The sequence below is a fragment of the Carcharhinus amblyrhynchos genome, chromosome 13 (genome assembly GCF_965287045.1).
Source record: "Carcharhinus amblyrhynchos chromosome 13, sCarAmb.v2.hapA, whole genome shotgun sequence".
NCBI classification, from domain to species: Eukaryota; Metazoa; Chordata; class Chondrichthyes; order Carcharhiniformes; family Carcharhinidae; genus Carcharhinus; species Carcharhinus amblyrhynchos.
In genome coordinates, this window is record NC_137336.1 from 63,160,345 (window position 1) to 63,186,833 (window position 26,489).

General features: G+C 42.8%; 1 protein-coding gene across 1 annotated transcript in view; it reads right to left on the bottom strand.

Annotated features, from left to right (window-relative positions):
- Positions 1 to 19,227: 19,227 nt before the first annotated feature.
- ublcp1 (ubiquitin-like domain containing CTD phosphatase 1) overlaps positions 19,228 to 26,489 on the bottom strand; it is a 36,528-nt gene continuing 29,266 nt past the window's right edge. Inside the window, exons 10-11 of the mRNA XM_080201766.1 lie at positions 23,646 to 23,773; positions 19,228 to 21,047 (exon numbers count right to left, since the gene is read on the bottom strand). Coding sequence (XP_080057892.1) covers positions 21,020 to 21,047; positions 23,646 to 23,773 — 156 coding nt within the window. The 3' untranslated portion in view covers positions 19,228 to 21,019. The remainder of the gene's footprint in view (positions 21,048 to 23,645; positions 23,774 to 26,489) is intronic.

Consider the following 26,489-nt stretch of genomic DNA (forward strand, 5'->3'; position numbering starts at 1 on the left):
GGTGGATTGGCTGTGTTAAATTGCCCCTTAGCATCAGGGGGAGTTAGCAGGGTAATGGGGATAGGGCCTGGGTGGGATTGCTGTTGGTGCAGGCTCGATGGGCTGAATGGCCTCCTTTTGTACTGAAGGAATTCTATTCTATGATTATAAAGTACTTAATGTCAATGTTAGCTGTGGTTCAGTTGGTAACACTCTCAGCTCTGAGCTAGAAGTTTGTGGGTATGGGTCCCACTCCAGCGACTTGAACACTAAATCTAAGCCTACACTCCCAGTGTCAGTGAGGGGAAACTCCCCTGGAGAGGTTAGTCTTGCTCTGGAAACTATTTCAGGGCAATTTAAACACCTGAAGCTTAAGGTTGGCTCAAAGCCAAAATTAATTTCACACAGACGCTAAGCTTATGGTATGAAGCCGCAGGAAGATCAAGTGCTTGGAACCTCTGAGAGAAATACAGGAGTGGCAGGAGGGAGGGGGGGAGGGACCAAATGGGTGGAGGTTCAACAATTCCTTTATTGTTTATCTCAAGAACAATTGAAGGGTTTTTTTGAACATTATTTGGTTGGTTGACCAATGTTGCAATGATAGGTGCCATCAGTGGTGTCTGTTAAAGGTGAAGTTTTATATATATAAAATTGCTGAGAATTTAAGATGTTTAGTTTTGAATCATCAATATATTTATACCTTGTGCAATGTTTTTTTCTTTCCCTTAGCTTTTTCGCATCTAGTTTCCACAATTTACAGGTCTAGGAACTTGTGATGTATCAGAAAATAATTTTGTATTAACGTCATTGTGACTTGCTGGTTAATAACTCCAGTTAAAATGCACTTATGTAGCAGGTGAATTCATTGCACCCCTGAAAGCGTCCAGCTCTCGCTCCTAACCACTATTCAGTGCTCCAGTGTTCTGGAAAAGCCCACCTGTGTGAGAACATTGGGTGTGGACACTATCAGGCCTGACTGACATTGGATCTCCCTCACTGCTAAATGGCCTGCTGACAAATAACTTTTCTAGGTTTGCAAATGGACAACTGTCTCCCGAGTGAGATGAATGTTGCAAATGGTGCCCGGGGAAATAACGTGCCAAAAAGGAACTCCCGCTCTCAGAAGATTGATTTAAAAAAAAAATCCAAATCTGCAAACAGACTGTTTGAGCTCAGATTCTGGGCAATGTACTCTTATTTCTGACAAGTGACACATCTGTCATGCGCTCTGGATCTTTATTGCATGGCTGATGCAGAATCCTATAAAAGTTTTCTTTGGAAACCATTAAGTAACATGTATCATGCTCCTTTTTATCCTAATTCAGAACTGGTTGGTCTGCAACTGGAACATTGTGATCACACTTTAGGAAAAATACTGTTACCATCTTTAGGTTTTAGAAAAAATTATTAGGGATAGGATTATTGGAGATAGTCAGCATGGTTTTGTGGAGGGTAGGTCGTGCCTTACTAACCTTATTGAGTTTTTTGAGAAAGTGACTAAAGAGGTGGATGGGGGTAAGGCAGTTGACGTGGTATATATGGACTTTAGTAAGGCATTTGATAAGGTTCACCATGGAAGGCTTCTGCAGAAAATGCAGATGTATGGGATTGAGGGTGATTTAGGAAATTGGATCAGGAATTGGCTGGTGGATAGGAGACAGAGGGTGGTGGTTGATGGAAAGTATTCGTCATGGAGTTCGGTTACGAGTGGTGTGCCTCAGGGATCTGTTTTGGGGCCACTGCTGTTTGTAATTTTTATAAATGATCTGGATGAGGGTATAGTTGGGTGGATTAGTAAATTTGCTGATGACACCAAAGTCGGAGGTGTGGTAGATAGTGAGGAAGGGTATCTTAGTTTACAGGGAGACTTGGACAAGTTGCAGAGCTGGGCCGAGAGGTGGCGGATGGAGTTTAATGCAGAAAAGTGTGAGGTAATTCACTTTGGCAGGAATAACGGATGTGTAGAGTATAGGGCTAATGGTAGGACTCTGAATAGTGTGGATGAACAGAGGGATCTAGGTGTATGTGTACATAGATCCCTGAAAGTTGGGAATCAAGTAGATAGGGTTGTTTGGAAGGCATACGGTGTCTTGGCGTTTATTGGTAGGGGGATTGAATTTAGGAGCCGCAGTGTCATGTTGCAACTGTACAAAACTCTGGTGCGGCCGCACTTGGAGTATTGTGTGCAGTTCTGGTCCCCACATTATAGGAAGGACGTGGAGGCTCTGGAGAGGATGCAGAGGAGGTTTACCAGGATGTTGCCTGGTATGGAGGGGAGGTCCTATGAGGAGAGACTGAGGGATTTGAGGTTGTTTTCGTTAGAAAGAAGGCGGCTACGAGGGGACCTTATTGAAACATATAAGATGATTAGAGGTTTAGATAGGGTGGACAGTGATAGCCTTTTTCCTCGGATGGAGAAAGCTAGCACGAGGGGGCATGGCTTTAAATTAAGGGGTGGTAGTTATAGGATGGATGTCAGGGGTAGGTTCTTTACCCAGAGGGTGGTGAGGGATTGGAATGCCCTGCCTGCTGCAGTTGTAAATGCGCCTAGTTTGGGGGCGTTTAAGAGATCCGTGGATAGGTTTATGGATGGAAAGGGTTTGGTTTAGGTTAGAGGGTCATTGCTTTTTAACTGGTCGGCGCAACATTGTGGGCCGAAGGGCCTGTTCTGCGCTGTGATCTTCTATGTTCTATGTTCTATCTCTATACAGACTGATAGATCTTAAAAAGAAATTCAAACTTCCAGTTAATAGCTGAAAGGATGACACAACATGGTTTCACTTACTGTAACAAAAGACTAAAAGCACTCATGACTAAACGCTACCTTTGTCAGCAAGTTATATTTAAACTACAGAATGGAATACTCTGCTTCATACTGCTAGCACATTCAACACTGAATTCTCCAGGAATCAGTCCAAACTGATTCTTAGGTCCCGAGAGTTACATCTGTTCTTTTCCCTTTCTCAGCCTAGTAATTTCTAAGCCCAGAACTGTCCTTCACAATAAGCGTATTACTGGATATCTCCCTCTAGTACAGGTGAGGTAAGTCTTCCAGCTTTATTTTGACTGCTCATAAATTATATCTTTTCAAACCAAGCGCAAGCTTTTATTTGCATTCTGGTGCAGTGAGCCATAGAGACTTTTGGCCTCCAGCTCCCCTCTCCATGGTAGATCCTGGCAGACTAACCTGTCTGTGATATTCAGTGATATTTTAGGAAAGCCTGTAACCCAATATAACAATGTTTTGTCTGTGCCTTTCCCAGCTCAAAGCCCATTATAATGTCAATGTGAATCACATAGGCCCTGCATCCAGGTAGAGATGCTCATTAGCTATCCTTGAGAGCTCAACTCCACTTCATCTTGGAACTAAGTGGACAGTTTAAAGCACAACTATTTATAATCTAACATTCTCAACACTTTTCTGTGAAGTACAGTCTCACCACTGTTAGCACGCAGATGCTGCCATTGTTTCTTTGCACTTCCTTTACAACAACACAATATGGATTCCCTTTGATATCTAACAATCAAACCCAGGCTTGCTGTCAGACAGGCTTTAGAAAAGGCCACATAACCCCCTTCATTTTGACTTAAATTAAAGTTTGACCCAGAGATTACAATCTTATATACCTCATGATTATAACAAGTCCTTTAAGAGGCTGGAGAAAGAAAAGCTAGAATGATACTGGGAATGAGAGGTTTCAGTGACCTAGAGTCACTGGGATTGTTCTCCTTAGAGCAGAAATGCTTAAGAAAATATTTTTATTTCAAAATTATGAAGGACTTTGGTAGATTAAATACAGAGAAGGTGTTTCCATTGACAGAAGATAAGCAGTCACAAATTCAAAGTAATTGGCAAGCGAATGGACGGCATGGTAGCACAGTAGTTAGCATTGCTGCTTCACAGCTCCAGGATCCTGGGTTCAATTCCTGGCTTGGGTCACAGTCTGTGTGGAGTTTGCACATTCTCCCCATGTCTGCACGAGTTTCTTCCAGGTGCTCCGGTTTTCTCCCACAGTCCAAAGATGTGCAGGTTAGGTTGACTGGCCAAGCTAAATTGCCCCTTAGTGGGATGCATATGTTAGAGGGATTAATGGGTAAATATGTAGAGATATGGGGTAGGGCCTGGGTGGGATTGTGGTCAGTGCAGACTTGATGGGCCGAATGGCCTCTTTCTGCACTGTAAGGTTCTATGATTAGAACTAGTGGAGAGAAGGAAATTGGTTTTCTAAGCAACAAGTTGTGATATATGGATTGCACTACCTATAAAGGATTCAATAGCAACTTTATAAGTATTTATCCAGTCCCTTTTATTGAAGGACAGCATGTCTTGGCAATGGAGAAAAGAGCAGGGAGATGGAGACCATAAAACATAGGAGCAGAAGAAGGCCATTTGGCCTGTCAAGCCTGCTTTACCATTCAAAGACAAAATAATCATCATCTGATACGATAATCCTCAACTCTACTTTCTTGCCTTATCCCCATAAGACTTGATTCCCTTACTAATTAAAAATCTGTCTATCTCAGCCTTGAAAATATTTAATGATCCAACCTCTACAGCCCATTGTGGTAACTAATTCCACAGATTCACTACCCTCTGAGAGAAGAAATTCCTCCTCATCTCTGTCTTAAATGGGTGACAGCTTACTCTGAGATTATGCCCTTGGTCCTAGACTCTCCCACAAGGGGAAACAACCTCTCAACATTTACCCTATCAAGCCTCATGAGAATCCTATATGTCTCAGTAAGGTCACTCTCATTCTTCTAAACTCCAGTGAGTACAGGCCCAACCTACTCAACCTCTCCTTGTAAGATAATCCTCCATACCTGGGATCAACCTAGTGAGCTTAGGACCAATTGCAAAGCCAGCCTTGACATAATGGGCTGAATGACCTCATATATGTGCTGTAGCACCAATCCCAGCCCCCACCCACCACCCCAAAAACAGTGCCTGGCTTAGCATGGCTGCAAATAGCAGCTTGTCTGCGTGGGTTTCCTCCGGGTGCTCCGGTTTCTTCCCACAGTCCCCTAGTCCCAACATTCTGGCATCTGTGCAGGTATACTAAGGGAGAATTTCAGCATGGCCAATGCACCTAACCTGCACACCTTTGGAGTGTGAGAGGAAACTGGAGCACCAGAGGATACCCACGCAGACCCAGGGAGAATGTGCAAATTGCACACAGACAGTGACCCAAGCAAAAATTGAATCCAAATCTGATTTTCATCTGGAATCAGCTTTGATAATAATATTTGTATTACCAGGTGAGGGACCCTTCTGTTTATTCACTCTCAGGGTATGGGCATCACTCGGAAGGTTAGTATGATTTTCAATTCCTCATCGATCATCGCTCTGAGAAAGTGGCAGACCTTCATCCTGCAAGTGGTTTGATGCAACAACATGAAAAGAGCCACTTCAGAGAGCAGTTCAGAATCAATCACTTTAGTATGGGGCTGGAATTCAAACATAGCCAGGCCTGGCAACAATGGCATATTTCCTTCCTTTGAGTTAATTTTTATTGATTGCAGATTTTGTCTAAATTCTGAATTCACATTCTCTGAATTACTAGTTCAGTAAGGTAACCACTATAAGATCATAACCCATCTTCCGAGCTGCAAAGACCCAGTAATTCCTGAGATCGATCCCTCCTCACTGAACTCAGCTGCTCTGCTGTACATAAGCTTCTCTTGCCCTCAGTCCTTCACAGATTGAAAAGATTCGGAGGAGCGGGGGAGTTGAAGATGAGAAATCAGACATGGATCCCACTCCTCGTGCCTGTGTGGGCAGTGCCCACGTGCCAATGCCCCCTCACAATTAAACTGATGAACAACCCCCACTGCCTATGCTCACATGTGAAGGAGGGCCACTTGAGTAAGGCACTTAGGTTGCACATAATCATGAGCAGAGACTTGAGATGCTCGGACTAAGGTGAGAGCTTAAACCAAGGTACTGTCTATTCTCAGGTAGGTATAAACTATCCCACAGCATTCAGAGCAGGGGAGTTATCCCTAGCCGATATTTAACATAACAATTATTACCCTGGCTCAAATCTTTCCTGCAGCATCAATCATCTGGACATCTGAAACGCTGTTTCCCTAAATGATTTGATTTGATTTATTATTGTCACATGTACTTACAGTGAAAAATATGTTTCTTGGGCACTCTACAGACAAAGTATATCATACATAGAGAAGGAAAAAAGAGAGCGCAGAATGTAGTGTTACAATTATAGCTAGGGTGCAGAGAAAACTCAACTTAATGCAGGTCCATTCAAAAGTTTGACGGCTGCAGGAAAGATGCTGTTCTTGTGCCGGTTGGTACGTAACTTCAGACTTTGTATCTTTTTCCCGACGGAAGAAGGTGAAAGAGAAAATGTCTGGGGCGCCTTTCATGACCTCAGGATGCCCAAAAAGCACTTCGTGGATGCCCAATAAAGGACTTTTGAAGCGTCGCCACTTTTTATCTTAGGGAAACATGACAGCCAATTTGTACACAGCAAGGTCCCATGAATGGCAATGAATTTAACGATCACAAAATCTATCTGAGGTTTGTCTGGACATCCAGGATATGGAGGGCTACAGCTTTGCTGGACTACAATCTGCCTGTAGAAATCACACAACCCCAACAATAATTGCTGACAATTTGGTAACATTGACTTTATCTTTAAGATGTTGTGCATCTGCAAACTCTTTCCAGTAAATGAATGCTTACACTGCCCTCTATAGTAATGTTTCATTAATGCAGGCACATCCTTGCTATGTTTAAACTCTAGTAAAATAAATAGATGGTCCAGTCAGTCTCACCCAACTATATTTTCCCCCATCAACAATAATATCCATTTATATGGCACCAGGCCTTCCAAGATGCTCATAGAAGCATTACTAGAAAAATTGGCACTAAACCAAAGAAGGCAGCACTGTGGCACACTGGCTAGCACTGCTGTGTCACAGTGCCAGGGACCAAGGTTCAATTCCAACCTCAGTTCACTGTGTGGAGTCTGCACATTCTCCCCATGGGTTTCCTTCAGATGCTCCGATTTCATCCCATGGTCTGAAAGATGTGCAGGTTAGGTAGATTGACCATGCTAAATTGTCCTGTGTGGGTAAGGAAGATTAGCAGGGTAAATATGTGGGGCTACAGGCATGGGCCTGGGTGGGATGCTCTGTTGGAGAGTCGGTACAGACTGAATGGGCCAAATGGCTTCCTTCTGCACTGTAGGGATTCTATGATTCTATGATGGAGACATTAGGGCAGGTGGCAAGACATTTGGTCATAAAGGCAGGTATGAAACAACCTGTTAAAGATTGGAAACGTGGTGAGGTAGGGAGATTAGGAGAGGAAATTCCAGGGCCTAGAGCATGAGCGATTGAAGTCACAGTCACCAATTGTGGAGAAGAAGACACAGAGAGGCACAAAAGCCCAGAGTTGAAGAAATGCAGAGACTTCGGAATGTCTGTCTGGCAGAGGTTAAAGAAATGGGGAACAGTGAGGCCACTGAAGGACATGAAAGTGCCAGTGTCATTCAGCGAGCAAAGATGACTGGGATTGGTACTAGTTTGGATCCCATCCAACTTTTGTAAGACTTCCAGGGGAAAAGAATAACATGTTCTGAACAAGTACTTCATCCAACAAAACACTGGCACCATCTACTTTTCTTCGGAAACTTTTGGCCCTTTCTGTCCTCCTGATTCAAAAGAATAATACTATTTAAATTGTGAATAGGCCATGCTAATATGAAAAATGTCCTCTGGTCAATTGCTGCATCATATGTCCATCATCACCTCATGCTCTGTATAAGCAAACCACTAGTTGTGCATGGATTACAGGTGTGGTGATCTCCCTGTGCCTAGAACCTCTTTTGCACTCAGAGCTCTCAGTAAACATCCCCACCCCATCCAACAATAGCAAACTCCAGGTGGTTTGGGGAACGGACAAGGTTGCTAGGTGAGTTAACACAATGGTTCTCAAACCGGGATCCAGGGGGCTCTTGTTCCATTGGGCAATAGTCTCAATCTTGAAAGAGCAAGATGTTGTAATGGGGACTAGCCAAATGTTCCCCAACCCAATTGACTATCACCCCTACCCATAAACTTCAGCTCATCCACAACTCTCCAGTATCATGCCCTGCTTACCCACCACCCCGTGCTGGCTGACTGCCAACCTTCCATTTAAAATTCTCACCTTTTAGGGCAGCATGGTGGAACAGTGGTCAGCACTGCTGCCTCACAGCACCAGGGACCCAAGTTCAATTCAGTCTCGCGACACTATGTGGAGTTTGCACATTCTCCCCATGACTGCGTGGGTTTCCTCCGGGTACTCCAATTTCCTCCCACACTCCAAAGATCTGTGGGTTAGGTTGATTGATCATGTTAAATTGTCCCTAGTGTCGGGGTAATTGTGTGGGGCTGCGGAAGTAGGGCTGGAGTGGGGTTGTGGTCAGTACAGACTCGATGGCATGGTGGCACAGTAGTTAGCACTGCTGTCCATCGGCACCAAGGACTCGGGTTCAAATTCCGGCTTCAGTCACTGCCTGTGTGGAGTTTGCATGTTCTCCCCGTGTCTGCAAGGGTTTCCTCTGGACGCCCTCGTTTCCTCCCATTGCCCAAAGATGTGCAGATTAGGTGGATTTGCCGTGCTAAATTGATTCCAGTATCGGGGGGCTATCTATGGTAAATGAATGAGTTTATGGGGATAGACCCTGGGAGGGATTGAAGTCGGTGCAGAGTTGATGGATCGAATGGCCTCCTTCTGCACTGTAGGATTCTATGATTCTACGATGGGCTATGATGGGCTCTTTCTGCACTATTGGGATTCTATGATTCTATTCTATGTCTAAACTACTCTATGTTCTTACACTCTTTCCGGACTCTATAAACTCCTACAGCTTTCAGGATTTCTGTATTCTTCCAGCTGTGGACTCCAACACATCTCTGTACACCTTTGGTCCTACTATTGACAGTCATGTCTCAGCCATCGACAAAAAATGTCCATTTTGTACCTCCCTGCCTTGTCACCTCATTCATAAAACAAAACAACCTCAAAAGCTGGGCCTTTGACCAAGCTCTTAATCATCCTTCCTCCTTTTCTAGATCATCGACGGTCTTTGGCTGATGGCATTTTCCTGAAGCACCTTGAGACGAACTGAACACATTAAAAAGTGCTATCTAAATGGCAGGTTGGTGCCATTGAGGTGGTAGTGTTGATATATTGGAAGTATATCAATCAAGTGATCTGAAGGAGCCTTCCCTGTCCAAATCTATTTAACAGATGAACAAAGGGATAGTAAGAGACAAATTAATACCTGAGGACAAAGGCAAAAAGGAGTGAACAACAACAATTAGAAATTTGAGGGAGAGTGGAAGAGAGGCATTCCAATAGGAAAAACTATGACAGAGCTGCACCAATTCTCAAAGTACTGTCTGATAAAGATAGAAGATACATATGATGACATTTTAACACAAGTTACATGAATATACCACTGATACCACTAAACAGTTAACCTGTACAGAAGGAAATGTTAGCTGGCGTCTTATAACTGAGAACAAGAAAGGGTGCTTACTGCAGGCAGCCATAGTCACATTTAGTTTTATATTAAAGGATAATGACACTTGACAAGACAAGAGTCAGAGGAGACTTGGAATAAGATCTGTGGAGCATGGAGTTCCGTAACATTATTTTTAACCTCCTTTAAAATATTTTTCTTTGAAGGGACATGAAGTGATTTGGAAGTGGGTTGTTTAGGGATCTCAACTGCTGTTAATCAACCAAGTGAGGTCAAGAGAGAGAGCATCTCACTGCTAAGTAACCGTCCGGAGAAGCAAAATACTCACCAGGGTTAAACATTGAAGCATAGGAACAGGAGTGAGCCATTTAACAGCCCACTCCCATCCCTGAGGCTGTTCCAGCTTTCAATAAGGTCATGGCTAATCAGCAACCTAACTCCATATGCCTCATATTCCTCAATACTTGAACAAAAATGTACCAAACTCAGATTTAAAATTTACAATTGTTTTAGCAGGAATTGCAAGTTATGGAATAGAGTTCCAAAATTATCCAATCCTCTATGTGTGGAAATGTTTCCCAATTTCACTCCTAAAAGGATTGGCTCCAATTTTTAGACAATGATCCTTGTGCAGCAAATAGAGTTCCGAACTATTCAATTTGTTCCCCTTAATTTCTTGAAAGCTTTAATCAAATCACCTCTCAACCTTTTAAATTGCTGGGAACAAAGTGCGAGGTGTAATCACTCCCCATAATTTAACCCTTGAAGCACAGGTATCATTTTGGTGAACCTGTACTGTTGTCTGTCCAAGGTCAATATACTCTTCCTGAGCTGTGGTGGTGCCCAAAACTGCCCACAATATCTCCGAGTGAGGTCAAAATAGGGATTTGTAAACTAATCCATTGAGGATGGATTTTTTAAAAGGAGTAGAATCGTTTTGAGTGAATAATATACACAATGGCACATAAGCAGTAGAACGTTGCTTAATTCACATGGCATTTATAGGAGCACATATTGATACAGTAATTCACTTGGTGTATCTGAACCTATTGGTAAATTAGTTTTACACACCTGAGGATTAGAGGTGATAAAACTAGGCAGTGGCTGTTTGACCTCATCTGAATTCCAACATCATTCTCACTGACTCCTTCAATAGATTGTGGATTCCTGTTTTCTCTATCGTATTAATGTATACTCTTATTCCCTCTTCATGCACCTCCACAGTAAGTGTGTGCAGCTGAACTGGCAAAGAAATGCAAGTATGAGCCTCCACAAAGTCAAGGCAGCAAGGATTCTACATGTTATGGGCTCAGACTGATAATTCTACGCCAGCTGTAGTTGGGTGCTATGTATTATGGTTTTAGACTGATATATGCTCCACTGATACATAAAGCCAAGAGAGAAGCAGCAAACAGACTGGACTGAGGGGGAAATGGCAAGAGGGTTGGGACTGAGGGAGAAGTAGAGAGTGGGTTTGGATCAATGGGGAAGCAATGAGTGGGTTGGAATTGAGGGGGAAGCAGTGAGTGGGTTGGGATCGGGGGGAAGCACTGAGTGGATTAGAATCGAGGGGCAGCAGTGAGAGGTTTGGGATTGAACGGGGAAGCTGTGAGTGAACAATAGAACCATAGAATCCCTGGGTGCCAAAAGAGGCCATTCAGCCCATTGAGTCTGCACCAATTCTCTGAAGGAGCATCCTACTCAGGGCCTCCCATCCATCCTATCCCTGCGCATTTACCACAGCCATTCCAACTAACCCACACATCTTTGGAGTGTCGGAGTAAACTAAAACACCCAAAGGAAACTCATACAGACACAGGGAGAACATACAAACTCCACACAGTCACCCAAGGCCAGAATCAAACCCTGGTGTCATGAGCAGCAATGCTAACCACTGTGCCACTGAGTGAGTTGGGATCGATGGGGGAGCAGCGAGTGAGTTAGGATCGAGAGGTAACATGTGTATTGTGTTTTGCCTGACCACTGGAGATCGCAAACATTTTACAGCCAATGAAGTACTTCTGAAGTGTAGTCTCTGTCATGCCAGTGGGATTCTACAGTCCCGCTGCAGTGAATGGAGATTTGGCTAAGACCAAGTTCTCCGTCCTCGCTGACAGAGACGGCAGGGTCTGAACGGCCAGAGAATTCCGGTCGATGTTTCCTCTTGAGCGTGAGTCCTAAACTAGGGGACGCTATTTTAAAATTAGGGGTCACCTGTATAGGACAAAGATGAAGTGAGTTTTTTTAATCTCAAAAGAGACTTAGGAACTCTCTGTATCAGAAGGCAGTGGAGGTGGGATCATTAAATATTTTTAGGCAAGAGATAGATAGATTCTTGTTAGACAGAGGAATTAAAGGTTATCGGGGTAGACGAAAAATGTGGAACTTAACACAAACAGATCGGCCATGATCTTACTGAACATCAGAGCAGGCTCGATGGGCCAAATAGCAGTGTGCGTTGGGACCAAGGAAGAAGTAGAGAGTGGGTTGGGATCAAGAGGGAAGCAGTGAGTGGGTTAGAATCGAGGGGCAGCAGTGTTGTATGTTTGCATGCACTTTGTATGCACTTTGTACGTTTGTATGCATTTATTCCAGTCTCAAACAATTCTGATTTCAACATTAGTTAGCAGCTAAGCTTGGGACTTCTTTGTGTCTTCATAGGTAGAAGTCACTGTGGGGACCTGTGAGGGTCCTGGCTTGGTTTCAGCATCGGACAAAAAGAACATGATTCCTTTCTCTCTACGGTTTTGCATCTTTGTTGGGTTACAGCCTTTGGCTGTCAATAGCCCTTCAGTACTTTATCCTAGCTTGAAACTAGCAGGGGAACATTGACAAGCGAGTGGCAGGATATTCAGTACAGACAAACCAGATGCTGCCCTCAACTGGAATCACAGAGTCCCTGCAGGGCAGAAGGAAGCTATTTGGCCCATCAAGACTGCACTGACTCTCAGAGTGTTGGACACAGGCACCCTCCCCCCTGCCCTATTCCCATTACCCCACACATTCACCAAGGCCAATCCACCTCGTCCACACATCTTCGGAGTGGGGAAGAAATCGGAGCACTCGGAGGAAACCCACACACATGAGAAGAGAATGTGCAAACACCACACAGAGAATGACTTGAGGCTGGAATTGAATCCAGGTGCCAGGTGCTGAGGCAGCCTTGCTAACTACTGTGTCACTGTGCCACCCACTAGCCCATCACTGGCTATCTATCACTGGGATAAATGTAACCGATTTTCCACTTTCCAGCCACTGGCTATTGACATTTACGTTAGTTGAGATTGGCCAACAAATCTTATATCTATTTCACCAGACTCAGCCACATACCGTATGTCCCAAACATGATGCCCTGATTCAAATTCACCCTGCCTGATAAACTTACACATCCTTGTCACAGAATTCATCAAGACCGAGTTAGTTTGCAGGGATTGCCACCTAGTGGTGAAAAGACTGAGATTTACATTTTTTTAAAACTAGGTTATACAGAGCTGCTTGCATTGTCAATCCCCAGAAAGCCTTCCCTCAGATGTCCAGCTCAGTGGGACTGCCGTCGCAAGCTTCCACTCTTCCTTATTCAGTTGTAATCAAAGAATCTCCTGCACTAGCTTCACATCACTTCCTGCATCTTTACCTGCATCCTGCTGGACCCCTCCCCACCCCACATATCAGCAACTTCATCTCAAAATATAATAGGTGCCACATATACACTGCTGACACCCAGCTCCACCTCACCGCCAGCTCTCTCTGGACCATTGTTTCAGTGTTGTCAAACTGTTTATCTGACACCCAGTGCTAGATGAACCATTATTTCCTCCAGTTAAGCATTAGGAAAACCAAAGGCATTTTGCATTTACATTCCCCCAAACACCAGATCCTAGCCACTGATGCTATTCTCACCCCTGGCCACTGTCTTAGACTGATTCAGACTGGTCAAAACCTCATTGTCCTATTTCCCCCCAAAATTGCAACCCTTTCTTCTCTCCATATCTTTCTTCTCACCCTCAACGTTTCTGCCTCCCTCCTTTTAAGATGTTTCTTAAAATCTACCACTTGGACCATTGGTTCACCTGCCCTAACATTCACTCCTTTGGGCTCCATGGAAGTTTCTGTCTATCTATGCTCTGGGAAGTGCCTTGAGAGTCTAAAATGTGCTACTTAAATGCAAGTTCTTGTTGTGGCTGTGATTTCCATAAAATAATTGTGTCACTTCACCCATTTATTTTTGACTAGTTGTGTAGACACATTGACAGATCCAGGTTGGCAAAGAGATGGATGAAAGCAAATCCATTGAGAGAATTGTCAAATTATAATAATGACGTGGTGCCATACTATACATAAATATGTCCATATAATCAAAACGTACATTAAGGATAATTGGTTCACAAAACTCAGAAGAGGAACATCTTACATTTATACAGAGAATAGCCAACTGGAAGAGGAAGTAGTGACAGAACACAGCTAGATTGACTGCAATGTCCATTTCTCATTACCGATGTAAACTGGTTTTACTTCAACAACTTGATTGCAAGAATAAAGCATACAAAGAAAAATAAAACATTTTGCTCTGTTTTGTTTTAGCTAGGTATAAAATTTGATGAAGGGTACAATATTTTAGTAACAGCTATGTACAAGTAAAAATACCGGCCCAGCCTAATTGTTTCAAAGAGATTGGCCCAGGTCCTCCAGCCAGTATCTATACTGCGCGCAGTAATACCGCCTACAAAGCATTCTGTTACCCAATCCTTTTATGTCAGATTTCAAATTTGGCTGAAGCATCAATGGCTCAGTGCGGACATCCACAGGGAAGTTCATCAGATGGAAGAATATGGAACAAGGAAGGAGACACCTTCTTTCACAATAGTAGCTGTTGGATTCAGGGGAGCTGTGAAAGGTCCACCTCTTACAATGAGTGAGTGAGTGAATTAGTCAGGTCAGGGGAGAATTTGCCAGGGTGGAGGGAGGGGGCGTGGATAGTGGGGCTTGTTGGGGTCGGTTGTGGTCCTCAGTTCAGTTACCCTGGTTGATCACTGAATGCAAACAGGTATTAACCAGCATAACAATTCCAGCGTAAGTAGACTGTTTGTATGTGTATGCACTTAGCCCAAGTGCCTGCGCTCATTGCCAGAGACTTTCCGAAGAGCCCTGCACAGCAATATTCCACTACTGGAAGGTTAAATCTTCCTAGGTAATTAGTGTGCACATGTGTGTACAAGTGAAGACTTGAACAGGCTCCTGATGTGCATCTCCCGACTTAAATCCAATCTCTGATGATATGGCACCCAGAGGATGTTGTTACTCGGCTCCAAACAGTGCATTTGCAAAAGGAAAAAAGCCACACCATTCAAAAATTATAGAATCCCTCCAGTGCAGAAGGTGGCCATTTGACCCATCAAGCCTACACAGACAACAATCCCACCCAGGCCCCATCCCTGTAATCCCACATATTTACCCTACTAATCCCCAGGCAATAAGGGTCAATTTAGCATGGCCAATCCAGCTAACCTGCACATCTTTGGAGTGTGGGAGGAAACCAGAGCACCTGGAGGAAACCCATGCAGACACGGGGAGTACATGCAAACTCCACAGTCACCCAAGGCCAAAAATTGAACCGGTGTTCCCAGTGCTGAGACAGCAGTGTTAACTACTGTACTTAATTCAAAAAACGATTATTGAAATTTCACAAAGCCCTGGTAATTGTTTCAGAAATAAATCATCAGGTTGGATTTCTTCAACACTCCTTTGAGTACCCCCCCGTCACTCCTTCCTAAATTGGAATCTGTGAGGTACGGTCTGAAAGGAGGCCTCTGAGAATCAGTAAACCAACCACTTCCATATTTGTTGAGAATATAAAATCAGCACCAAATGTATAAAAGCTCATTATAAAACTTGAAACCCTGGTTCGTAGTGGTGTATATTTATTTGGACTAATGTGAGGGACCACATATAATGCAGTGAGAAAACAGTGCAGTGTTTTTTTTATTATTCATTCGTAGGATATGGGTGTCGCTGGCTGGCCAGCATTTATTGCCCATCGCTGGCTGTCCTTGTTCAGGGTGTCGGTATGGGTATTGCTGTGGCTCTAAAGTCACATGTAGGCCAGACTGGATAGATGGCAGATTTCCTTTCCTAAAGGATATTAGCAAACCAGATGGGTTTTTTTGACAATGGTTTCATAGTCATCAGTAGATTCTTAATTCCAGAGATGTTTTCTTGAATTCAATTTCCGCCACCTGCCATGGCGGGCTTCAAACCTGGGACGCCAGAACACTAGCAATGTTTCTGGATTAATAGTCTAGTGATTATACCACTGCCTCCCCCAATCAGGCAAACAATGAAGAGTATTTATTAAAATATGACAAGAAAAACTATAATACCATATGACACTTGGTATATGAATGATTAAACACGTCGTTTTTCTCATTCCTAAACTATACTCAAGTTCCATAACTCACTGAGTTACCACCACCCCCTCCCCTTTTCCTAAACAGCATCCAATTTTATAACTATACTCAAATTCAGTTCATAGTTACCACACAATACAGCTCAGATGACCTGGTCTGGGAAAGCATCTTTTGTTGGTTCATCAAAGGTACAAAACTGTGTCTTTTAGAGGAGAATACCTGCAATCTGCTGTGGCTCTAAACATTAGATGGAATGGGCCTCTCTGAAGACTTTGGCCTGGCTGGCTGTTTGATGTAAACTAGTGTCTCAGGCTGTTCGATATAAACCAGCTTCAGGCTGTTGGACGCAACTCGCCTGCTTCCCTCTGAGGGTGCTGGCAATTATACCATTAAACTTCTGATATTTCATTCTGTAGATTTGGATACATCTCTCAAATTCTTTGAAATTAATACGTGCATACCTCCACTGATCACTCAGTAGTTTAGATAAGCTGTTTCTATTAAGAGGATAATTTACACCTAAGGTTGGCCAGATGCCTGCTAATCTTGTTACTAGGAAAATCACACTCTCAATAACTTTAGAATGCTGGCTACTGCGGTCACCAGGCAAATTTCTACCTGTTGTTGGGCAAATCGCATCCTATCATGCCTTTTTAAATTCTTATTACAGATATTCCTAGGCAGATCCCTGACAAGGTTTTAATGTAGTTTAACATCTGCTGTAAAAATATGCCACTTGTTCACTTATTTAATTATCAGATGAATTTATTAGGTTATTAATAAAACCCTAAATACAAAACAAGATCCAACACTGGACAATTTTACCACTCACTGAAGATCCAAGAACCACTTTGTGGAGACAGGTAATAGTAACAAAAGCCAAATCTACAACCAGAGTGGAATGTTCCCGTCCCACTCACCACAGGAATCATAGTGGGTGAGAAAGGACAATGCAAAGGTCTGTTGATCTCAGGTGGGATTTTCTGATCTTGGGGCAGGCACAGCTGGAAAATCCTGTTGAGTTCTGATTCCTTAATTTGTTAGGTCAGTTATATTACAGTTCATCTACATCCCAACTCCATTTAGCTGCTTTTGCTCCAATATCCCTCTATACCTTTATACAACAAAAATCTTCTCAGACATGAAAGCTGCAGATGTTCACTAGCATCTGTAGCCTTTTGAGGGGGTCCCAGGTTTCAACCACCTACAGAGAAAAAAGATGCTCACTGTATGTTACCTGTTTAAATATTAAACCTTTGTTTTTAAGCAGTGTAGTCCATAAAGGTTTCAGAAATTCAGAACATTTATGTATACACATTTACATATACCATGCAAACACACTGCATTGACAGAAATCCTGTTTTAAATACTCAATGTGCTGAACTACTGGCAAGATCTGCAATTATTGACCATTCCATTGATGAACGAACATCGCTCAACAATCACCAGGCAAGACTGTTCTCTTCCTGTTGGGGAACACTTCAGCAGTTACGGGCATTCGGCCTCTGATCTTCGGGTAAGCGTTCTCCAAGGCGGCCTTCACGACACACAACAGCGCAGAGTCGCTGAGCAGAGACTGATAGCCAAGTTCCGCACACGAGGACGGCCTCAACCGAGATCTTGGGTTCATTTCATACTATCTGTAACCCCCACAACTTGCCTGGACTTGCAAAATTTCACTAACGTTCCAGTCTGGAAACAATACATATCTTTTTAATCTTGCTTAATGCTTTCTCCATTCACATTGTCTGTACCTTTAAGACTTGATTAGCTGTAAGGACTCACATTCCAATCATTATTCATATAAATTGAGTTTGTGTCTTTATATGCCCTGTTTGTGATCAGAACTCTCACCTACCTGACGAAGGAAGTTAGTTCCGAAAGCTAGTGGCGTTTGCTACAAATAAACCTGTTGGTCTTTAACCTGGTGTTGTGAGACTTCTTACTGTGTCTACCCCATCCAACGGCAGCATCTCCAGATCATCATTTTTACCAATACCAGCTTTTTATTCACTGGTATTTTTCTACTCAGTTTGAATTTCGCCAACAGCCATTGTGGGATTTTAACTTGTTCTCTAACCATTAAAATAAACAATGTACTACCAAACCCACACCACACACAAGAAAGTTAAATGCTTGTTAAGGCATTAGTGAATTTGATCACAGGGCAAAATACCCATAGCAACAAGGTTCAATTTTCAATCAAAGGAATTGTAAGGGGACACCGTATCAGCTTTTAAAGATAAAAAAACCCAAACACAAAATCTATTTTTCTGCCCCCCACCCCCACAACTGTTTAAAACATTTTCTCCCTCACTAGATGCTGGGCTAGTCATCATTTCATCCTCCAGCATCTTGCTGAAGTGCTCACTTTTCTTCTGAGAACCTAAATAGTCAGTGCTTGTAGGCTATTCAACTACAATGAGGCAACATTGCCAATGCCATTCCTCTCAATTGATGTTTTTGTATGACACACACACACACACAGGCAAAGACAAGCCAATAGGACTCAATGGAATAATCAGGAAACTTGTTTTCCCCTCTCTATCCCAGATCACACAGCACAAATGGGATAGAAGTGTTGGGCAACCTGCAGCCCAGGAACTACATGTGGCCCATCTGGGTTCTGAGAGCTGCTCATGAGACATTTTGTTGACGGTTGCCCATGTGCAGGGTTGCCACGTTCCACCAATTTCCATCCGTGTAGTTTTTTTTCCTATCAGTATAACTGAAGTGATACACACGTAAAGCAAGAGCAAGTGATGTGAGTGCATGCTGATAGCGCATTACATTAATGGTGAGAACTGTGTGCCTCCTCTTGGTCCAAAGTGGAAATATTTCTTTTGCTTCTCCCACTTGAAGTTGATGAGAGTTCAATTAATATAAATAATTAAGCTTTTCCTATAACACATTAAATACATTTAATAAAAACTGAAAAGTTCATAATCTTATTCATGGTTAGTGAACATGCCTGATTTCAATCTTGAAGCCCACTAAGATGAAGGAGGCCACTCATGCAATCCACTCACTAGCTTAGGTTGCCCATCATTGGGATAAAACCCGTGAATCTTCTTGGGTAGTATAGTCAACTTCTTTCATTGTACGTGTTGGTGATATATGCCACAAAGCCATTGTACAGGTATTTACTAGCTGTTAGATTATTCTATGGTACATTGAGTCCAGAATTCCAGTCTTCAGCTGACATATAGACTTACAAGTCGCCTCAGGCTGTTTTCTGCACACATTACTCAATCAAATCCATACCAATGAAAACCCCACTCTAGATTTTCAGTCAATAAAAATTGCCACTTAGCTTCAAATAACAAGAAATTAAAGTCAATTTGGACCAAAGTACCTCAGCAGGTATTTTATTAATATTTACACCTTTGATATTGCTCCACTGAGAATTACTTTATTTTTAAATACAGAATTCAACCTGGAATGTCTGCTTTCGTTATTTAAAAGAATGAAAATTAAGCACACAGCAATAATGAATGAAAACTCACAACATGAAGAAACCAAGACAAAGATTCCATGACATTTCTGGCCCTTTCAGCCAGGCTGAACTGTAAACAAATTAGTTTGACCTCTATTCAATTCCCAGATTTATTGATCTGCAAAACACATATTTTATTAGCCTGCTCAATGTTGAATGGAGAGAGGAGGTGTAACTGTACAAGCTGCTGCTTCTACATTCAGCGCCAGTGATGGAAGAGTATCAGCACAGAACAAAGAGCTCCAAGCACAGTTCATACCTACTTTTAATCTTTTAGAGTGCTCCCAACAACAGCCGGGCACGCCTGGAGTGCTGGTGAAAATCAGATGACCTTCCTTACACATCTCCAAAAGTGCCTCAAACAACTTTCATAGGCAACCTCCTTCATAATACTAGACATAGTCAATGGCAGAGTCACACAGCTATATGACTGTAGTTAATCAGTAAAAAGCAAATGCTATAACACTTTGCAACTGCAGGTATTGCTCATCCTTGCATACTTCTTATATCTCTAGCTACAAGAAGGAAGGGTGCACCTCTGTATTTGGCAAATTTGGTTAGCATTTGCAATCCCTGTATTGCGTAAAGAGGAATTTTCACCCATGCCCCATTCCTGTGGTTGTCCTTTTGCTGTGGAGAATAAACCATGGCCAACATTTCATTGTAGGTAGCTTGGTAGAAAATTAAAACCATGCCAATTTTTCTTTAAGTTGGATCTCAACCACACATATAATAAAATTTAGGTGCTCAGAAAATGCAGATTGATTGAACAGTACAGTTGGTTTTCAATAATATCTGGGAAGAGATCTGTAGCACCCGATGGTAAGCAACATCATTAAGGTTATGAATGGTTTGTGGTGTGACAGTGCAGGAAGCAACAAGCAATGAAGGTGAAACATGAGGAGACAAAGTCTCCAGGTATGGATTGAAAAATAGCACAGTGGCATCGAATCCATGTTGTCTGAAATAGAGGAATGAGCATGAAGCAATTGCTGTACTGAAAAACTGGATATATTCATACAGTTTAGCACTAGTTGAAAGTAGGGTTTAGGAATGGGGAGCCTGCAGAAGGTTATAGGCCACAAGCTTGCAGTACATCTGCCATTGCATTACTTATACTCAGGAGATCAAGGGGGCAAGTTTAAAACATTCCCTCTCTTAAAACCTAGGTCAAACAAATTGCACATGTAGGAATTCAATGTTTTATCATGTATTTGACCCAAAGTCAGCACACAAAGAAGGGCTGCTTGTCAAAAAAACCTAACTTACTCTGGCATGGAGTAAACTGCAATTAACATACTTCTGGTTTCAATCAACCTCACGCAAAGCAAGGAAGCTACATTTAGATATAAATGGTGATGCAACAGGAACATATTCCTATGTATGCACATGGTGTGACAGTATTTTGCTGAAGCACATTGTCCTTTGTTCAATTCACTTGTCCCCATTGAAGGATTAGCAGTGTAGAGGACTGAAGGATAAAGAAAGCTGCAGGTAGCACTTCAGTTGATAAGTTCCTTTGGCGTTGTGTTTTTTTTTGTTTTTGAATATCGCAGTGCTCAGCACTTGTTCTGAGTTCAATCACAGTTTTTCACATATTTCTGAAGAGTGCACAACCTAGGGCAGAGAGATCCACTCGGGGATTACTGTCCTTGCTTCTTAGAGAGATATCTGCAGGCAGAAGAGATGGAATGAGCAATTAAAAAGTACACTTGTGCAGTTGACTAGTAAGCAATACCAATGGCATCAATATCCAGAACTAATCGAGGATTCTGTGAAGTGATAGATGAAGCTAAAGAGATTCTGGTATATCGCATGTACACACACAAGAGGCAGCTCTTCTAATTCAACAAAACATTCAACAAAAGAGGGAAAGGCATGCAACGATGCATTTTCTAGTGACAACAGTGTTGATAGTGTAAAGCTACATGTTGCAAGCATTACAATCCTCATGGGTAATTGTGACCCATGCTCTGGCAGAGACAGGCACTTGAGTTAATTTCCCTTCCAGCAATGGACTACAATGTATAAGTTTGGGAAACACAGTTAAAACTATTTACTATTAGCTGAGGTCAATGCTTTTCAACTGCTGGATATCCCATTGGTCAGGAAGTCTACTTTCCTGCAGCAGTAGGATAGCAATGAAATACACATTTGTAATGCTGAGTTTACCACAATAGCAAACTGATCTGCTGCAGTATTTCTGGCAATGGATCAAGAGATTAGAATGGAGTAGAATGAGATTCCTTTACAGAGTCCACAACACTACAGGGATTCTATAATCTCTCATTCAGCATGAAATTTTCCCCACGATATGAATTAGCACCATGAGAGATTTACAAAGAAAGTCAACACACTTGAAACACTTTCAAAGGGAATACCACTGCTTAGGAATGATTTCACAATCACCATGTCACATCTGGATTTTCTCTCACGAGTTGGACAGCGCAAATCAAGAAATTTCACAGCTTGGTGCATCCGCTTTGGGAAAAATACCAACTCATGTCAAACCATGCACCACCCCAGAACTCCCCATGACCTCGTGCACTGACGCGCTCCATGCTGACTCACTAAATATTCCCCATGGGCAGACGAGAGGAGCCATACTGAGATGAAATAAAATAAAAATTCATACATCTATTACAATTTTCACTATGATCAAAAACTCCCATTCATGAAAGCCCATTCAAAATGTTTAAATCCCTTCAAGTACTTAATCTTTAATAAAAATGGGGTGTTTTCTACCCTACAACAGAACTTCCTGCCTAAAACCCTCCACCTGTATATTTTTTCCCATCCTTTAAAGGCCTCCACAAAACCTCTGTCTTTGAATATGGTTTCAGCCACCACCCTTCAGATTTCTATTACTACTCCTCTGTGCCAGTAGGGACTTGCTAAGTTCATGTTTCCCTGCAAGCGAGGGTCACGACCATCCCTTTCCTCTACTGCGAAAATGGGGTCTTTCATGAATCAGGGTGGATCTTCCAGATCAGAGTCCTGTCACAAATTTTTAATGGGACTGTAGAGTCTCCCCAACTCAGCAAAAGCCCAGGCTGGATGCTGAAGGCAATTCCCTCTGCTTTGCTCCCAACTTGCACCAGTTGCAAATACTGAAGCAAATTCCTCCCACTTACCCACACCCCATCATTTGCATCAACGTTCAATAACCCACATCCCCCTAACAGAGATTTCTAATTAGCATAAATCTGGAGACCATTTTGGACTACCCTATGCCACCATGCATTGGAATATGTTGAAGGTGACCCTAAGTCACAATCCGTACAGCCACAGAAATGGTCATCCCATCAACCTAGGTCAGATTTGAACTTAGGTCCCACAGGTCAAAGAGTAATGCCGAACCATACAAATAGAAATAGGTCATCATTCAGCATTATTTGCAATCTGAAACAGCTACTAATTAGTCCCAATTGATAGTTCTTTCAATAAGTGGAGGTGGTGGCATAGTGTTATTGTCACTGGACTTCTAATCCAGAGACTCAAGATAATGCTCTTGGGACAGAGGTTCAGATCCTATCATGACAGATGGTGAAACATGAATTTAATTAAAATGGAATGAAAAGTCTAATGATGATCATAAAACTATTGTTGATTGTTGTAAAAACCCATCATGTTCAGCAATGTCCTTTAGGGAAGGAAATCTAGCGTCCTTACCTGGTCTGGTGACTCCAGGTCCACTCTTAAATGTCCACAGTTCAAGGACAACTAGCAATAAATACTAACTCAGCCAGCACTGTCCACGTCCCATGAAATAATTTTTAAAAAACAGTTTCCCCTAGATTTAGAGAGATTGAATTCTCTTTCAAAAGTTTAAATCTGTATCCACCATTCTTTAAGGCAATGAATTCCAGATTATAACAGTTGAGTAAGTGTACAGCATCATTAATATCCAAAGAGGAGCAGTAATTGAAGACTATGGGTGGTGGCTGAAACCATATTCAAAGATCAAGGTTTAACAAGACTTTTAAAGGATGGGAAGGAAGTCTCCATGTGGAGGGTTTTAGACAGGAAGTTCTATCGCAGAATAGAAAGCAGAAATTGGTATTGAAGAAAGAAATAAGCACCACCTTTCACCAGAATCATGATGTGAAGTGGCAGTAAGTCTTTCCTTACTGATATCTCCCTGCCCACGAAAGTATCAGTACTGTTGGCGTCATTCAGCAATGGGAACATGTGCAGATGCTGACAGCTGGAGCAAATAATCCTTGTTATTTGACAGCAAGCACAGTGGAAGGTAGGAGACATCCTTACCTTTCCCAGTGTTTATGATTGAGGTCCGTGAAGTCATCTAGTTTGCCAATCTCCTTTAGGTACTGGGACAGTTTCAGCAGCTCCCTGTCTTTATCTCGGTTGAGATGAGCCTTCATGAAAGGTCTAATCTGAAAAGTGACAATAAAACACAGGCTGCATTTACATCTTGCCACAGTAGTGTCCATGTCATGAAACAAATCCTCTCTCACAAACTTTATGGCATAATTATACAACTTCACTGTGCGAAGATCAAAAGCCAATTAGAACAAAGGTCTCAGGTTCAATTCCTAGGCTGGAATTTTCTGGCCGCGCTCACGCCAAAGTCAGAAAATCCTGCCCGAGGTCAACGGACTTTGTATGGTCCGTGTCCCACCCACTACGATTCCTGTGGCAGGCAGGACAGCAAAATTCTCCTCCTAATCTCCAGTTAGTTAACCACAATCAGAGCAGAGCATCCCTGAGCCAAGGGTTCTTACTTCTCAAGTACACGGGGAATTTGGATTATAACTGGATGATGTTCATCAGGTGGGTGGGACCAGTAAAGCAGACCAGGAAGTGTAGGGACTGGAGAAAAAAGTGAGACTGAGATAAACAGTGCAGTGTAAGAGAGGTAGAGGGAAGCCACATGTCTCAGCGGGACTGGAGTCTGGATTGCATTTGCTTCGATGTAAGTAGTATAACAGGTAAGACAGATGAACTGAGAGCCTGGATTGCTAAATCTAATAATGATGTTATCGCAATTGTGGAGACACGGTTAAAGGAGGGACAGATCTGGCACCTTAATATTCTGGGATATCGTTGTTTTAAAGGGGACAGGAGGGGAAACGAAAGGAGTGGGGGGGGGTTGCATTAATGATTACGGAGTACATCACAGCTGTGTTGAGGAAGGACACATTGGAGAGATCTTGTAGTGAGGCATTATGGGTGGAGCTCAGGAATAGGAAGTGTGAAATCACAATGTTGGGAGTGTACAATATACCTCCCATCAGCCCGCAGGTGACAGCGGAGCAGCTGTGTAGTCAGATACTGAAAAGGTGTGAAACAAGCAGGGTAGTTGTGGTGGGTGACTTTAACATCCACATATTGACTGGGGCTTCCTTTCAGCCAGGGGCTCAAATGGAGGGCAATTTGTTAGGTGTGTCCAGGAGGACTTTTTGATACAGTATATTAACAATCCAACCAGGGAGGGGACCACACTAGATCTGGTACTGGGGAATAAACAAGGCCAGGTGATTGATGTTTCAGCAGGGGAGCATTTTATGCCTGGCGACCATAATTCCACAAGATTTTGGATAGTCGTGGATAAGAACAAGAGTGGCCCTTGGGCAAGGGGGAAGGGAACACTTCTGCCTGGTGACTGTTGCGCAGTATCCGTTTATCTGTTGTCGTAGTGTCTGTATGGTCTCACCAACGTACCACACCTCGGGACATCTTTTTACTGCAGCGTCAGGGAACACTTCAGCAGTCAAGGGCAATCAGCCTCTGATCTTCGGGTAAGCTTTCTCCAAGGTGGCCTTCAAGACACAATGCAGAATCGCCGAGCAGAAACTGACAGCCAAGTTCCACACGCATGAGAACGGCCTCAACCGGGATCTTGGGTTCATGTTACCCTACATGTAACCCCCACCATTTGGCCTGGGCTTACAAAATCCTATTAACTGTCCTGGCTTGAGACAATTCACACCTCTTTAAACTGTGATTATCCCCCTCTCTATTTGCATTATCTGTAAAGACTCGCATTCCAACAATTATTTTGCAATTGAGTCTCAGTCTATATATGCCGTGTTTGTGAACCCACCTCTCCACTAACCTGAAGGAGCAGTGCTCCAAAAGTTCGTGATACCAAATAAACTTGTTGGACTTTAACCTGGTGTTGTGAGAGTTCTTACAATGCCCAAAGTCCAATGCCAGCATCTCCACATCAGAGTTTTTTGAAGAGGTGACAAAGATAACTGATGGAATGAAGGGCTGTGGACATGGTTTATATGGACTTTAGTAAGGTGTTTGACAAGGTCCCACATGGCAGACTGGTACAAAAACTAAAATCACATGGAATTCAGAGTGGGCTGACTGGATGGATACAGAGCTGGCTTGGTTATAAAATACAGAGAGTATCATTGGTAAGATGCTTTTCAGAATGGAGATCTTTTGCGAGTGGTGTTTCGCAGTGATCAATGCTGGAACTCCTGCGTTCGTAATACATATAAATGATCTGATTTATTATTGTCACACGTATTAACATACAGTGAAAAATAATGTTTCTTCTTCACTAAACAGACAAAACATACCGTTGTATAGAGAAGGAAAGGTATGTAGTGTTACAGCAGAGGGTGTAGGAAAAGATAAACTTAATGCAAGGTAAGTCCATTCAAAAGTCTAATAGCAGCAGGGAAGAAGCTATTCTTGAGTCAGTTGGTATGTGACCTCTGGCTTTTGTATCTTTTTCCCGAAGGAAGAAGGTAGAAGGGAGAAGTCCAGGGTGCGTGGGGTCCTTAATTATGCTGGCTGCTTTGCTGAGGCAGCGGGAAGTGTGGACAGTCAATGCATGGGAGGCTGGTTTGCGTGATGGATTGGACTATATTTATGACCTTGTGTAATTCCTTGCGGTCTTGGACAGGGCAGGAGCCATACCAAGCTGTGATACAACCAGCACGTTTTCTATGGTGCATCTGTAAAAGTCGGTGAGAGTCATAGCTGACATGCCAAATTTCCTTAGTCCTCTGAAAAAGTAGAAGCATTGGTGGGCTTTCTTAACTATAGTGTTGGTATGAGAGAACCACGACAGATTGTTGGTGATCTGGACACCTAAAAACTTGCAGCTCTGAACCCTTTCTACGTCGTCCC